Source organism: Martes martes, assembly GCF_963455335.1.
Source record: "Martes martes genome assembly, chromosome: 16".
Lineage (NCBI taxonomy): Eukaryota > Metazoa > Chordata > Mammalia > Carnivora > Mustelidae > Martes > Martes martes.
The window spans coordinates 52,431,656-52,445,872 of NC_137904.1; the positions used below are offsets into that span (position 1 = coordinate 52,431,656).

Genomic DNA, 14,217 nt, shown 5'->3' on the forward strand with positions numbered 1-14,217 from the left:
TTTCTAACGACAACCTAATTTCCTCTTTAAAACAACACCATTAAGGGGCATCTGGGTGGCTCAGTGGGTTAAGCCTCTGCCTTCGGCTCAGGTCATGGTCTCAGGGTCCTGGGATAGAGCTCCGCATCCGGCTCTCTGCTCAGCAGGGAGCCTGCTTCCCTTCCTGCCTCTCTGCCTGCTTGTGATCTCTCTCTCTGTCAAATAAATAAATAAAGTCTTAAAAAAAAACAAACCCACAATACTATTAAGTAAAAACTATTATTATTCCTATTTACAATGAAGGATAGGCCCCCGGGAGCCACGTGGTTGATACGAGGCAGAGTCAGGATCCGATGCTGCATACAGTCCGTGGGCTGAACCAGGGGCTAAACCATGGCTCCCAGGCCAAATCTGGTCTGTCACCTGTTTTTATTATAATGTTTTATTAGCACACAACTGTGTCCCTTTGCTTACACCTTGTCTGTGGCTGCTTTGGTGGCACAAAGGTATAGCTGAGTGGTTGTGACAGGAACCTAGAGGCCTGCAAAGCCTAAACTATTTATTATGCGACGCTTTACCGGAAGTGTGCTGGGCAAGGGCTAACCAACCATTCTCTGGGCCACGTGTCTCTCCAGCACTGGCCATGAGCCTCATCGCAGGGGACGGGGGCCCAGAAGCGGGAGGAAGGAATAGGAATCCAGAATCTTCTCAATTATGAGGGGACGTCCTGGGGAAATCACTGACCAGCACAGGGGTTTATAATAAGCTTATTTCGCAAAAAGCGTCCTGCATCGTTCCCAAAAAAATCTGAAGCAGAGTCCAAAGGTACAGAGAGGAGCTCCATGGACAGGAGGAAGCTATTTGCTCTACTCATTGCCGGAGCCTTAGTATTGGACAAATGAACAAATACATAAGCTATGTTTGTGAATCAGGAACTATGTGTGCTTTATCTGAAGATGAATGGGGACCGGACACACTGTCCACGAACACTGCGCTCAAGGTTCTGATTTGTTTTGTCTTTAAGGCAGATAAACTGCTCAAGGGGGATGATGCATTAGGGAGTCAGGTCATTTCCAATCATCTTGGGATTTCTTTGCCTCCTAAGAGCTTTACTCACTGATCATTCTGTTTGCCAGGCTCTAGAATCAAATGATAAATTTGAAAAATTTTCCCCCATGTTATTAAGACAAATGCTAACACAGAGGCATAGCTGTAAATGCTCATTTGGATTTTTCTTCCGTCGGATTGAGTGACTTTCGATTTCTGGAAGAAGATTCAACCTAGCTATTAACTCTTTCTAGAAACCAGGGCTGGACACAGAGAGAATAATCCTGTAGACTCTAGCTGGCATACAACACCCTGAGTAATGCCCATTCCTAAAAGGACTAGTCATCATGATGTATTTCATCCAGACATGAGTCATCACGGAACTTTAAATTAAAAATTTCAGCTGAATCATACTGTTATCAGAGGGCGGGAAAGTCCTTCTGGAAAAGCGGGTAGGGAGAAAAGGACTTGGATGATGGAAGGGAAGTCAGGATGGCAAGTATATGGAGAGATGTGGACAGAGAGGCGAGTCTGCAGACACTGGGAAGCAGTCATACCATGGCCGGGGACGGAGAGGGAGGAAATGGGGTGCGTGCTGGAGAAACGTCTCCAAATTGCACCCTGGTGCCAGGCGGCACCCAGTTTGGGAAGGCTGGCTACGACCCAGAACTGCTCAAATGTGGACACAGCCTTTGTGCCCAGGCACGCTACTTCCCGACACTTGGACGCTGGGGAAAAAACGATAAGTTTCACGTTTACAGACCTCCACAGAACACTGCTCCATGGTTAAGTCCTGCCTGAAATTAGATCTGAATGTTCCCTTTCAAATACAACACGACAGCTGTGGGAAAATTCTCAGCATCTCCTTGACCCCACCATCAACCGGCTTTCAGCCTGGTCTCCTGCAACGCTAAGGAAATGAACCACTGCAATTCCAGTAAAATCGAAGGATCTGCACAAGGTTTAAAGCAAAAGCTGGGATGTAGTTCAGGCAGGTGCTCTGAGCACAAAAACTGGAAGCCGGACAGCAGAGGCTCATGGCTCTTGCTGCACTTGCCCTTGGGCTGGTAGAACTCCATCCAAAGTACATGGCCAGGAGGGAGCACCACACACGGGGCCTCTAACGAGCCTCTAGAGAGAAATGCAATTCTGGCCTCAAGCCCTCTGACCTAGCCCCCTACGCACCGCCCCTTCTCCCCCACCCCCCGCCCCTTTTCTTGAATTTGGAGCTCTGACCTTTACAAAAGCTAGACTCACTGCCCAGAAAACCAGGAAGGTTACTCAGCAGGAAGCCATGGAAATGAGGCACAAAAAGTGGGTCAATATTTCTCCATCAGCAAAGCAAAGTCTCGGACATTTCCAGGAGTGGCCTCCATTGTGATGCCCCAGTGCAGACCCTCCCTCAACTGGGTTCTATACCAGCAGTTCCTGACCCGCTAGTTTTTGCTAATGACCTACAACTACGGCAGGAAATTCATCGAGACTCTGTTTAGCTTCTAGGCAATCTCTCCCACCCGGGACATGGGAGTAGTGCTGGAACTTGGGGTCCCAAAACGCTCTGGAAAGGGTCATCCTTCACAGAAGTGGCGTGACACCAGGGGTGGGGCTTCTGTCCTGAGCTTTAAGGGGGAGGTGGGCATAGACAAGGGAGGAAGTGAAGGAAAAAATAAGGAGAGAAATAGCCTTGCCGGATGTTGACACTGGAAGCAACCCCAGACCTTAACACATCTTTGCCCTTGAATGCCCTAAATCCTACCAGGCCCCTTTGGAAAGAACTTCACTTTATACATAAATGCATTTTTTCTCTTGTTTTTTTCTCCTATATTTTTTTTAGGAACAGAGATCGCCAGCTGATTTCTACTGGCTGAAATTTACCTGTGTCTACAGCAATGGAGTGTTTGTCCTATACCAAGCTCTGAGTTTTACTTAGCTGCCAATATTAAAGGGAGTCGGAAGATGTCAGATTAAAAAAAAAAAATTGGCTTTTGGCTTCTCTTGAAGAACCAGGAGATCTGGCGGCACAGGACCCTCCTCTGGGCACGGCTATAACCAACTGGTACCAAGGAGCAGTGGCGGCCCCTGGTCCCCACACTGTCACCAGTCCTGCGGCCTGCTGCTCGCTGCCATTTATTTACACGATCTGTGGCTCATTTACGCTCCCCAGGGCACCCAGGCTCACAGCCCTGACCTTAAGCGTTTGCCATCAACATCCACTTCCACCAAGCATCAGCCTACCAAAAGGCACTTTGAACGTTTTTATGTTTTACAACCTGAAGAATTCATTCCACCTTGATATGATCTATATGTTTCTTTGGGACAAACCTTCATTTCGGAGAGGGAAACAACAGAGAGAGGAGAAACAAAACCACCGGAACCTCATTAGTGTCGACATTTCAGCCACAGTTCAGTATCTCTGTACACGTACGTGTGTGTGCACGTGTGTGTGTGTGTGTGTGCACCTGTTTCTTTAGGGGACGGGAATTTCTGGGGATCCTAATTCGCCCAAGGAAGAGAAAGATTCCAAAAAGACTAACCGGTTACACAGACTGTGATGGCTACCGTATCAATCCCTCGAGCAGCCAAAATGCAGGCGATGAGAGAAACAGAAAAAAATGAAAAACGGTGACCTGGATCATAAGGCAAGGGCTTGGAGAAAAGAGTCTGGTGAGCAGAGACAAGCGTGGATAGAGTGAAGACAACGAGGGAGGTAGGGAGGGCAGAGGCTGAGGGAGAAAGAAGACAGAGGAAACTGGGACGGAAGGCAAACACCGACACTCCATGGGAAGGAGACAGAGAGCTGGCCTTTTCTACAGATCTGGAGCAGAAATGAAGATGCTGGCCCGAGAGCTTAATTACACCCAAACCACCTCCCGAGTTAATGCCAAAATGTCCCCCTGCCATTTGGAGAAGTGCAGCTCTTCTTTCTAATGAGAATACTGCACTTGGAACCTGGCCTGTCTCCCCGCTGACGTGCCAGCCAGTTTCTGATGCAGAAACCCACCAGGCTTATTTCTGGGATGGCTCTAGTCCCCGTTCGCACCACGATAATAGGCCTAGCATGTTAACGCAGCTTGCAAAGGGAGGGGATTGTGCAGCACTTCTGTTTTTAAATAAAGAGGAAAGTGAACACTTAAATTCTGTCCTCCGGCACGTGTGACCACAAGACTCGGGCCCAGCCTGAGGCCAAGCTTCCCAAAGGAAAGGCGGTGCCAGCAATCTCGCTGACGTTCTCACCTCGAACTTCTGCCTGAGCTCCACGTTGCCTTCTTCGTCCCCTTCTGGAATGGGCACATTGTAGTACTCACCTTCCTCTTGGTTAAGCAGCTTGTACCTTTGGGGGACACGGAGCGGGAGGAGAATTAGGAATGCTGGGATTGTACCACAGATACAGCAACTCACTCCTTCAACCTCTGGGCGGGCTATTTCTGAGATGGGTCCGGTGGGGACACGGTAGCCAGATAACCTCACAGTCAATGGTCATTTGGGATGGAAGCCGGTTTGTCTGCTGAACTACCAAGGGCTCTAATGTTTTCGAGACTATTAACCTTTGGTTGACACATACATATTCAACCTCGGGCAGCCTTACCATCCGCTAGCCGGCATCTTCATCAGCTCCGAGACTCCAAAGGAAAGGGAGCCCATGAAATCATTCCTTGTTGTTCGATCCCAGTCCCAGATTTCTACGGACAGTCGTCGGTCTTTATCCGAAGGTTTTAATTTGCTACAAAAGAGAGAGAGCGTGCGGGCGCACACACACAGACACACAGACACATATACACACATGGTTATGTACACCATGGTTTTCCTGGGAGCCAAACCCCAAGGTCATGATAGCAGTCCGAGATTAAAAAAACCAATAGTATATTCAATTCACTTCCTGGGGCTCCCCACTGCCAACAGAGTACCAGCCCCCAGGAGCCAAAGCTCTAGACTAATGGTTGGCAAACCAACACCCACAGGCCAAATCTGGCCTGCCGCTTGTTTTTGTAAATAAAGTTTCACGGGAACACAGCCATGGGATCTTGTTTACATACGGTCTATGACTGCTTTGATTCCAGAATGGCAGAGTTGTGTGGCTGCAACACAGACTGTATGACCCAGAATGCCTAAAGTATTTACTAACCGGCCCTCTTCTAAACTTGCCAATGTCTGTTCTCTACAAAAGAACTATGTTTCTGGTCATCCACAGAGAAACCACTTCCGGTGTTCTCGTCTGCAAGGAGGACCACTGGCTTGTGCTCAGCCACAGGTAGTGCCTTCTTACCCCCGGTGGTTATCTGCCACTCCCTCCCCTCTCATGGCCTCCTTCCTGCTGTCTCTTCTATCCTGGCATTTTAAACCTCATTTTAAATGTCACCTCCTCCAGGAAGTCCTCCCTGTTTAAAGGTGAGGATGATCTTCCCATTTCGGGGGCAACAGCATGTGACTCCTGTATTCCTTGTTTTACAAATTATTATTCACATTTTTACCTTCCTTCTCCTAGAACGCTCAAAAGAACTCAAGTCCATCAAGAAGTGGGACGTGCTTTATGCATTTTGACATCATCTTCAACATAAATGCAATTTTTTGTACACAGTAGGTATTGATAATAATTTGGGGCCTGCACTGGGTACTTGGTTACCGTCCACCGAAACAGGTGACAACAGCAACATCTTAGTAGTTGTCTGAGAAAGTCTGAGGAATGAAGTGATGTTTGAAGACATTTATAACAGGCCTGTCTCATTATCTCTCACAGGGAGGTGGGCAGGTTTGTGATGTGTGGGGAGGGAATTCGACCGGGAAGAGAAGACAAAACTTACAACGTAAAAGACTCATTCCATTGGGGGTTTAATGTGGAGCGGATAGTTTTGGTTTTCTGTTTGCTTTCATTCTTGGGATCAGGAATAAGTTTCAGCTTCACATAAGGATCTGAAAGCCCATTTGGATCCATAGGAATTAGATTTTTTGCATCGCGTACTGTGAAGAGAAAAGGAAAGAAGATCAAATGTTATAAAAAGAGAACTGACCTGGGTTGCCCAGTGTCCCGTGTCAAGACCACGCTGGATGACAGAGACGTCAAGATGGTGTTTAAAGGGAGAGGAGGTGAGGACCCAAAGCCTCTGATCTTCGATATGAGAAAAGCTGCCTGCTGTCATTGCTGCCCAGAAAATGGGCACCACGCGGCCCCTATGGTCAAGTCTTGAGACACAGCGTCGGCCTGGACACCTCAGATTAGAAATGCCAAAGCCTGGGTCCCTCCCCAAAGCTGCCACAACAGAATCTGGAAACAGGAACCCCGGGTGCTGCTTGCAGCCCTTCTCCAGAACCGGCCGTGCACCCCCCACCCTCCCCCACCCTCCCCCCAACCAGCCACCCTAGTCCGAGGCACTGCATCACCGGGGGCTTCTGAAAGGATCCGTCTCTTTTCTTTGCAAGGGCCAGTGACTTCCAGTCTTGCTGTACACTGGAGTCTCTCGGGAGGGGGTTTAAAAATCCCAGTGCTGGGGCACCTGGGTGGCTCAGTTGGTTAAGTGTCCACTTTTGGCTCAGGTCATGGTCCCAGGGTCGTGGGATTGAGTCCCACATTGGGCTCCTACCTCAGTGGGGAGCCTGCTTCCCCCTCCCTCTGCTTGTGTGCATGCTCTCTCTCAGATGAATAAATAAATAAAATCTTAAAAAAAAAAAAATCCTAGAGCTCATGGGGCACCTGGGTGGTGCAGTCTGTTAAGTGTCCGGCTCTTGGTTTTGCCTCAGGTTGTGAACTCAAGGTCATGAGATGGAACTCCGCATGGGGATTTGCTCTCAGTGGGGAGCCTGCTTGTGACTCTCTCTCCCTCTGCCCCTCCCCCTGCTCTCCCTCTCTCAAATGAATCAATAAATCTAAAAAAAAAATGTGCAGGGCCCACAACTGAATGAGAACCTCTGAGGGGCGTGGCCCACGTCCTTAAAAGCTCCCCAGGTGACCCCATGTGCTGCAGGAGCAAGAGCCATCAGCAGGTACAGCTGTAACACAGAATATATCCCACCGCTGTGCTAGGCCCCGTTCTATAACGTGCACACGTGTCCCCAGACCAGCGGCACCCGGGACATCAGCTCTGCACTCATCAATGTGGGGAATCACAGGCCCCACCCCAAAATTACAAACTCAGAATTCTCACTTTAACCAGACCCCCAGATGATTCCAATGCACACCCTAGATCGAGACGCACTCAGACGGGAATCCAAAATGAGGAGGATTCAACCTGCTTCAACCGCAGAGGGAGGCGTGCTCAGAGATGCAGCCAACAGGGGCTTGTTGCCTCCCTGGGAGCGGGTGATGCCACTGCACAGAAATGAGATAGGTCATTCTCTATCACCAGGATGAGAAGGGACAAAAACCTGAGCCTGCCTACCCCAAATGTCTTCCTCACCATCTTCCGATGGCATCTTCCCCAACATGGCTGATGCTTCCCATCATCCGGGTCCCTAATTAGCCAGACGCCATGAGTACACATCTAACCGTTCTCCCCGTATAGCCCCCGGACCAGCAGCATCGTCACCACACTGACTGAATCCGAACTCTAAGGGCAGCTGCCGTGGTCTGTGTTACCAAGCCTGACTCTGATGCATGGGGGAGTTGGGGACACACTCCTCAAGCCTCGCAGTACAGATCATCAGTTTAGGGTGATTGTGAAATGATGTCCTTAGAAGGTGCTGGGGTTGGCAGTGGGCAGAGACAGAGGAGGGGATGGAAGGATGTGAAATTACTGGGTCCCTGGACGTTGCCCTAAGAGAAGTCACAGACCAGCATTACCCGTTATATCCTGGGGACACACGGAGTGTCCATACCTGCTGGCAAATGGCCTTACACCCTCCTTGTCTGGAAGCCTTAGCGCAGGCAGGTGACAGATAGGACCATATGCAAATGGTCTGAGTGGGGCTGGGCTGGCTTACATCAACTAGCCATGGAGAAGCCACGGCTCTGCTCCTCATAGTCACGCTTTCCAAGGACTTTTGCCCCCATAATATCTAACCTCATCCAACTGGAAGAGGGTAGAACACAAGCAAGCACGCATGGGCTTTGCAGGTCAGCACACCTGCTTTCAAATTCTGCCCGCTTCACGTACTCCCAAGCAATGGGAAACGTAAGTTCCAGAGCCTCTGTTTCTTCCCTTAGAAAAGGGAAGAGGGGCTCATTCCCAGTGATACAGGATCGCTATGGGAAGCAAGTGAAATAATTGTGCAGAACGTGCTTTAGACAGTGAGTGGACTGGAAAATGGAGGGGGAAAAGGATGCCACGACATGAGTGCTTACTCTGCAGAGTCCCCCACTGCCCACAATGTCAAAATCTTCAGAGGAAGTAGGAGGTCTCCCGGGGACCTGGCTGCCTGAGAATTCCCTCAAGCACAGAAGGTTTTCCAGTACAATGCAGAAGATCCAGTCTCCTAAAACAGCAACCCAAGTACCTCAAAAGATGAAAAGTTTGAGCATAAAAATAGAGGGCTCCCACGAGGAATGGGAAGGGGCCAAAGGTCTCTTTCCAATTAAGCCCTGGAATGAGAATCAGATCCTTTGTCAAAGGCAGCAAAAGCCTGGAATGTCTACCACGGAGGCTACAGCCCAGATAAACTAATGCGGAAGCAGAAAGGGCCGCCAAGAGTGTTGCCAGTTACAGCATGATTATGGGTGCTGGCTTTTTCATCTTCAATTTCTGGTCCTGACAGCCAGCACACACAACATCATTTAAGGCTGATCTCTTCTGAATGGTGATGAGTTACAGTCTTGATGGGATTTAAAGCCATGGGCTTCCTACGGAGCGATAATGATTGAAGTGGAAAATAAGAAGTTATCAATCCCAAATGTCGTTGAAGTAGACAGTGGGTCCAAATTTCAATTTCCCACTGCAGCCGAGAACAGCCTGCCCGATGAGTGATGGACTCATCACATGCCAGGGCGCAGCGGACTTGGGGGCCCCCATCAGCTCAGGTTGTGGGCTCTGGGGCCAGGCTGCCTGCACCTGAATTCCAGCTCTGTCACTCCGCGGTGCCAAAACCCTGGTGCAAGAACTGTAATGGCCCGGTGCCTCGGTTTCTGCATCTGCGAAATGGTACCTCCTTGGGAGGACTGTGTAAGCTCATTCGTGTAAAGTGAGATGACAGAGGTAGCACACACTGAGAGCCCAGTCATGGTTATTCTCACTGTCGTTGCTACAAGCTGCTGGCACAGAGCACCACCGTGCAGGCTGAGATGCTCAGAAACTGGACTGACAGCCTACAAGTCGGCAAGTGAATGCCGTGAAGACCAGCACGACATGGAAATTTTCTGACATGGTTGTAGCTGCGTGGGGCCGGTGGGGTCATTAACCTGAGCCGAAGTCCTGGAGGGCGTCGCTAACAGGGGGAATGCGGGGAAGCTCGGGCAGAGAAAAGAAGAGCCAGACACGTGGGGTGGTAGATGGGAAGGGTGAGAGGCAGGAGAGGGGAGAGAACGCGATCGGACGGAGGGTTGGCGGGCGGGGCGGTGCTGATGGCCACTGGGTCCACCGGGGAAGCTGTTCTCTAGCTCTGCTGCGTGTGAGCAGTGGTCAAGGATGGAAGTCCGTACCCCCACGGGGTCTGATGTCATCGGTCCAGGTGGAGGCCCAGGCACGAGCATCTTCGAAGCCTCTCAGGTGAGCAGTACAGGACCCGTGCCATCCCGTGCACCTGGCCGTGTTCTCGAAGTGTGGTCCTTCCCCCTGCCTCCCTGGCATCTCTTGAGGACTCAGAACATTATTCACACCTCCCCCCAACCCCCCGAAATTCACTCACTTTTTAACACTCAACATTTATGTGGGTTCTTAAAAATTTATTTGAGAGAGAGACAGAAAGGGCAGAGGGAGAGAGTCCCAAGCAGACCCTGCACCCAGAGTCAGCCCAATGTGGGACTCCGTCCCACCACCCTGAGATCATGACCGGAGCCGAAATCTAGAGTCAGACGCTCAACTGACTGAGCCACCCAGGCACCCCTGACACTCAATGTTTAAAAAGGGAACGTGTCCCTCTGATAAATGGAAAACCAAGATTGTCTGCTCTAAAGAGAAAGGAACCATAAAAATAGAGACGATGAGCATCTAACAAGGTCCTTCCTTCCAGAGGACACACTTGCCTGAGGCCAACTCTGCAGCACCACAAAGGGGAGACGAAAGCAGGCCGAGTGTCAAGGACATGCCGGCCCCCCATGGAGTCCCTCTCCCCACCTTACAACCAATGAAGGAAGGCTGGGAAGAGGGTGTCTTTCTCCCCACGTCATTTAACGCTTTCTCACGTCCGCTCAGGACCCGCAGGAAGCCTTGGAGCGGGAGTGGGGTCCTCGCCTGTCGGCTCCTGCCCTGCCTGTGGGAAGCCTGGGCCGAGCCTGAGGCACAGAGGAAGGTGACCATTGCACCGCGGGTCCGAGAACAGACCTGGCACGGGTCCCACGGCTCACTCTCTCCCATCTTCTGCGAGAGCCACACTGTTCGGAACCACAGACTAAAGACAGGAGAAACCTCGGCTGCTATGTAACCTCTTGAGGATGGGACTCCTTTGGGGAAAAGCCCTATGATGTCGGCTCGAGTTCGGAGAGGCTGATGGTCTCTAAACACAGCGGGGACAGCGGGGGAGCACCACACAGCCCCTGCCCACTCCGCTGCCCGGCACGAAGCCCCGCGGGCCCCGAGCCCCACGGAAGGCACGCGGGGGGACAGTGGGGACAGTCCCAGAAGCCCTGCAGCCTCCGTGAGGACGACAGGCCCGCTCAAGAAACATGTCTGCGCCGTGGTGGTGGCCGTTTTAGAATCAAAGTCTGTTCTGGAATTCCAGACCTTTACTAGAGACACAGAACACGGAGATAGGTGACCATCTTTTGGCTTGAGGTGCGACTTCGGGAAGGATCGGCAGCCAAGCCCAGCATGAAGAGAAACCAGCCTGGGTTACAAGGTTATGTAATTTCCCGGTTATGTAAGGTTTGATTCCTGGACAAAGTCCATTCGAATGAGACAACGATGATTGAAGAACACCTCCCCAGTGCCTCGGAGACACTTGACAGAGTGGGTGAGGCAAGCCTGGGACATGAGGGTCTGAGGAAGCATCCAGGCGTGTGAGCCGGCTCACCCGGAGCCCAGGCCTTATCCAGCCTGGGCGTCCACAGCAGAGATGCCTTCTGGTGGACGGCACAGCCAACACTGAGGCCTGAACCAGGGATTTTGCCTCAGGCCTGCTGGATGGGGAAGGGTAGCAGTGATCGCCATGCCTTCTCAGGGAGAGGCGAGCCATCCCCACAAAGACTGGCAGTCCGGTGACGGTCTGGTGTGTGTCTGAGGACACACAGTGACAGTCAGGCTCACTCCGCTTGGACAGAAGCTGCAGATGGTGGCCGACGTCTTCTCAAGGGGCCAGTCTAACACAGCGGCGGACAGCGTGGGCCGCTGGGTTCGGATCCTTGTTCTACCACGTTTTAGCTGTGTGACCTCAGACAAGTTGGCCCACTCGTCAGCCTGTTCATCTGTAAGAGGGCAACGATACGAGGGCCTGTCTCGCAGGGCTGTGCTGACGATGAAGTGAGTCAGTATTTGTAAAGGTTTTCGAAGGCGATCTGGAACGAACGGAGTGTTACGGAAGCATTTGCCGCCATTACTAATGATCATATTAATATGTGTTTGCTATCTTTATCATCCTCATCCAGGCCTCCTGTCTGGTCCGGGGCGGGCAGGGTGGGGAGGCAGGGTACTTTCCTCTGGGTAAAGAAATCTGGTATGTTAAAAGGCTAGTTCGTATAGTACTGGAATTTCCAGACCTCAGGGTTAGGCCGGAGTTCAACAGTCAGTTCCTAATTGTTCCAAAATAGCTTGGGATTAAAAAAAAAAAAAAAGAAAAGAAAAGAAAAAATCAGTGCAATCCTTGATCCATTCAGAGAATGGCCCAGAGGGTCTCCCGATCCAGGGGATGTATGTGGCATAAGTTATGGAGTATAATAATAAACACCCAGAGCTCGCCACCTAACATAAAAGCTAGATCAGGGCCCACATGGCTGATGTCATCCACTGTATCCTCCCCACCTCCTCCCTGCCTCCCTGGGTCTTCAACCTCACTTTGAGGCTGCCTTAGGGCACTCTGGCTAGGCCCCGAGCTCGCGGAGGCTCTGAAGGATTCATGCACGACACACACGAAAAGCTTCGTTGCGGACCCCGCTATAATCCCTTTGCCCGCAGACCAGACTTGTCTTCACTGACCTGTAGTAACCCTGCCCATCAGAGTTCAAATCTGTATGGGAACATTGTTCAGCGGTGCACAAAAAAGTCGAGTGCCTCCACATTCAAGGACAACGTGGCCCTTCAAATAATGTGTTCTGCTTTAGAAAATAATTCTCTATTTTTAGTGCCTTTCCCCGCTCTCTGCAAGCATCCTTGTTCATGGCTTCTGCTTCACAGGCCAACAACAAGGACAAAGGCTCCAAACAAAGGCTTGCTGTAAAAGCCAGGGTTGTTCAGCGTGTGCTGACCCTGTGGCCCTTCCCCCCACCTCCACCCTAGCTCCACAGCAGAAACAAGAGTAAACAAAATTCTCTAATCCTACCCCATATCATGCAGGAGCAAAAAAATTACATTTTCTGACATTACAGTAAAACAAAACCATACAAACTCTTCTTCGTGTGACATTACCAACGGCGAAAGAAATGGGAGTGCGAAAATGTTGGGGGACAGGCAAGTGCAGACAATGAGTGGAGGGGTAGAGCCTGGGGTCCGAGGAAGCTGGTGTCATTTAGCATCAGGCAAACAGAGTGATGGGAGCTCCCCAAATCCATGAACGGTATCTTCAAGCAAACCTGGAGAATTCTGATATGTTATTAGACAGCCATAGCACCGTCCTCCAGAGAATATGAAGACCCATAACGTCTTAGAAAGATATGATCACCTGTGGATAGAAAGATCTCCTCCTCCTCCTCCTCCATTCATTCATTCAGAATCGTCTCCCCATCTCAGGATTCTGTGCTACGTCACATCTACAAAGGCCCTTTTTTCCAAAGAAGCTCATGTGTACAGACTACTTGGTTGGGACCTGATGTCTTTGCATGGTCACTATCCAGCCCAGCATAGATAGGTACCATTTAAGAGCTTTTGCTGGGATGATGGCAATGATCTAGAATTAGTGGGGATGTTTGCACAATCCTGTAAAGATGCTGAAAACCTCTGAATCGGATACTTTAAAACGGTGAATTTTACAGCGTGTGAATTATATCTCAATGAAAATAGGTTTATTGACAGATTTCCATGTGCCTTACGACACCTGCTCATGTAAGCTTTACAACACCCCTGTGAAATAATGACTCAGATGTCCATTTTCCAGATGAGGACACTGAGGCACTGGGTTGTTAAATAACTTGCTCAAGGTCAGGCATTTAGTAAATGAGGGAGGCAAGAGTGCAAAGGAGGGGTGTCCGGGTGGTGCAGTCAGTTAGATGTCCAACTCTTGGATTCGGCTCAGGTCATGATCTCAGGGTCCTGGGATCGAGTCTCGCAACAGGCTTCCTGCTCAGCACAGAGTCTGGTTAAGACTCACTCTCTGTCCCTCTCCCTCTGCCCCTCCCCACTGCTCTCTCTCTCCCTCTCAAATAAATGAATAAATCTTAAAAAAAAAAAAAAAAGAAAAGCAAAGAAAAGGAAAGAAAAATAAAAGAGTGCAAAGGAGTCCAGACTCTGGGGCCTGAGCATTGTCCTCCACTTGGTCCTCCCCAGGCAGCCTCTGCATTCAGGTGCAGCGGTCAGTGCAGAGCAGGGGACCAAAGTTTTGTAAAGGCACAGATCGTAAATACTCAGGGCTCTGCAGGCCACAAAGCCTCCATCCCCACTACCCTAGCCTGCAGGTACAGAGCCAAAGGAGCCAGAGACAACATGTAGACTAATGATCACTGCGTGTTCCAATAAAACTTCATTTAACAACCGCAGGCTGAGGGCCACTTCTGGCCCTCGAGCCATAATTTACTGATCCCTGATGCAGAGCCGACAGACCGTCTCACCACCTCCACAACAGGCTGGGGAGAACGTGACATGGAAAAGGAGCCTCTACTTCCTGGTGAAGACTCTGCTTCCTTCCAGTTCCTTCTGCTTTAACCTGAGCCTCTTTAGCTCTGATTTTGTCTTAAAGCTTGGGTGGGGGCCTGGACTGGAGCAGAGGAGCGGGTGTGTCATCTACCAGGAACTAGACCGGCCGCCG

The 14,217-nt window shown here is 50.5% G+C and overlaps 1 protein-coding gene across 1 annotated transcript in view; it reads right to left on the reverse strand.

The window, feature by feature from the left end:
• PRKCA (protein kinase C alpha) overlaps positions 1–14,217 on the reverse strand; it is a gene marked incomplete at its 5' end in the record, with an annotated part of 384,835 nt that overhangs the window by 78,091 nt on the left and 292,527 nt on the right. Inside the window, 3 exons of the mRNA XM_080825828.1 lie at positions 4,261–4,357; positions 4,613–4,747; positions 5,826–5,982. Coding sequence (XP_080681954.1) covers positions 4,261–4,357; positions 4,613–4,747; positions 5,826–5,982 — 389 coding nt within the window. The remainder of the gene's footprint in view (positions 1–4,260; positions 4,358–4,612; positions 4,748–5,825; positions 5,983–14,217) is intronic.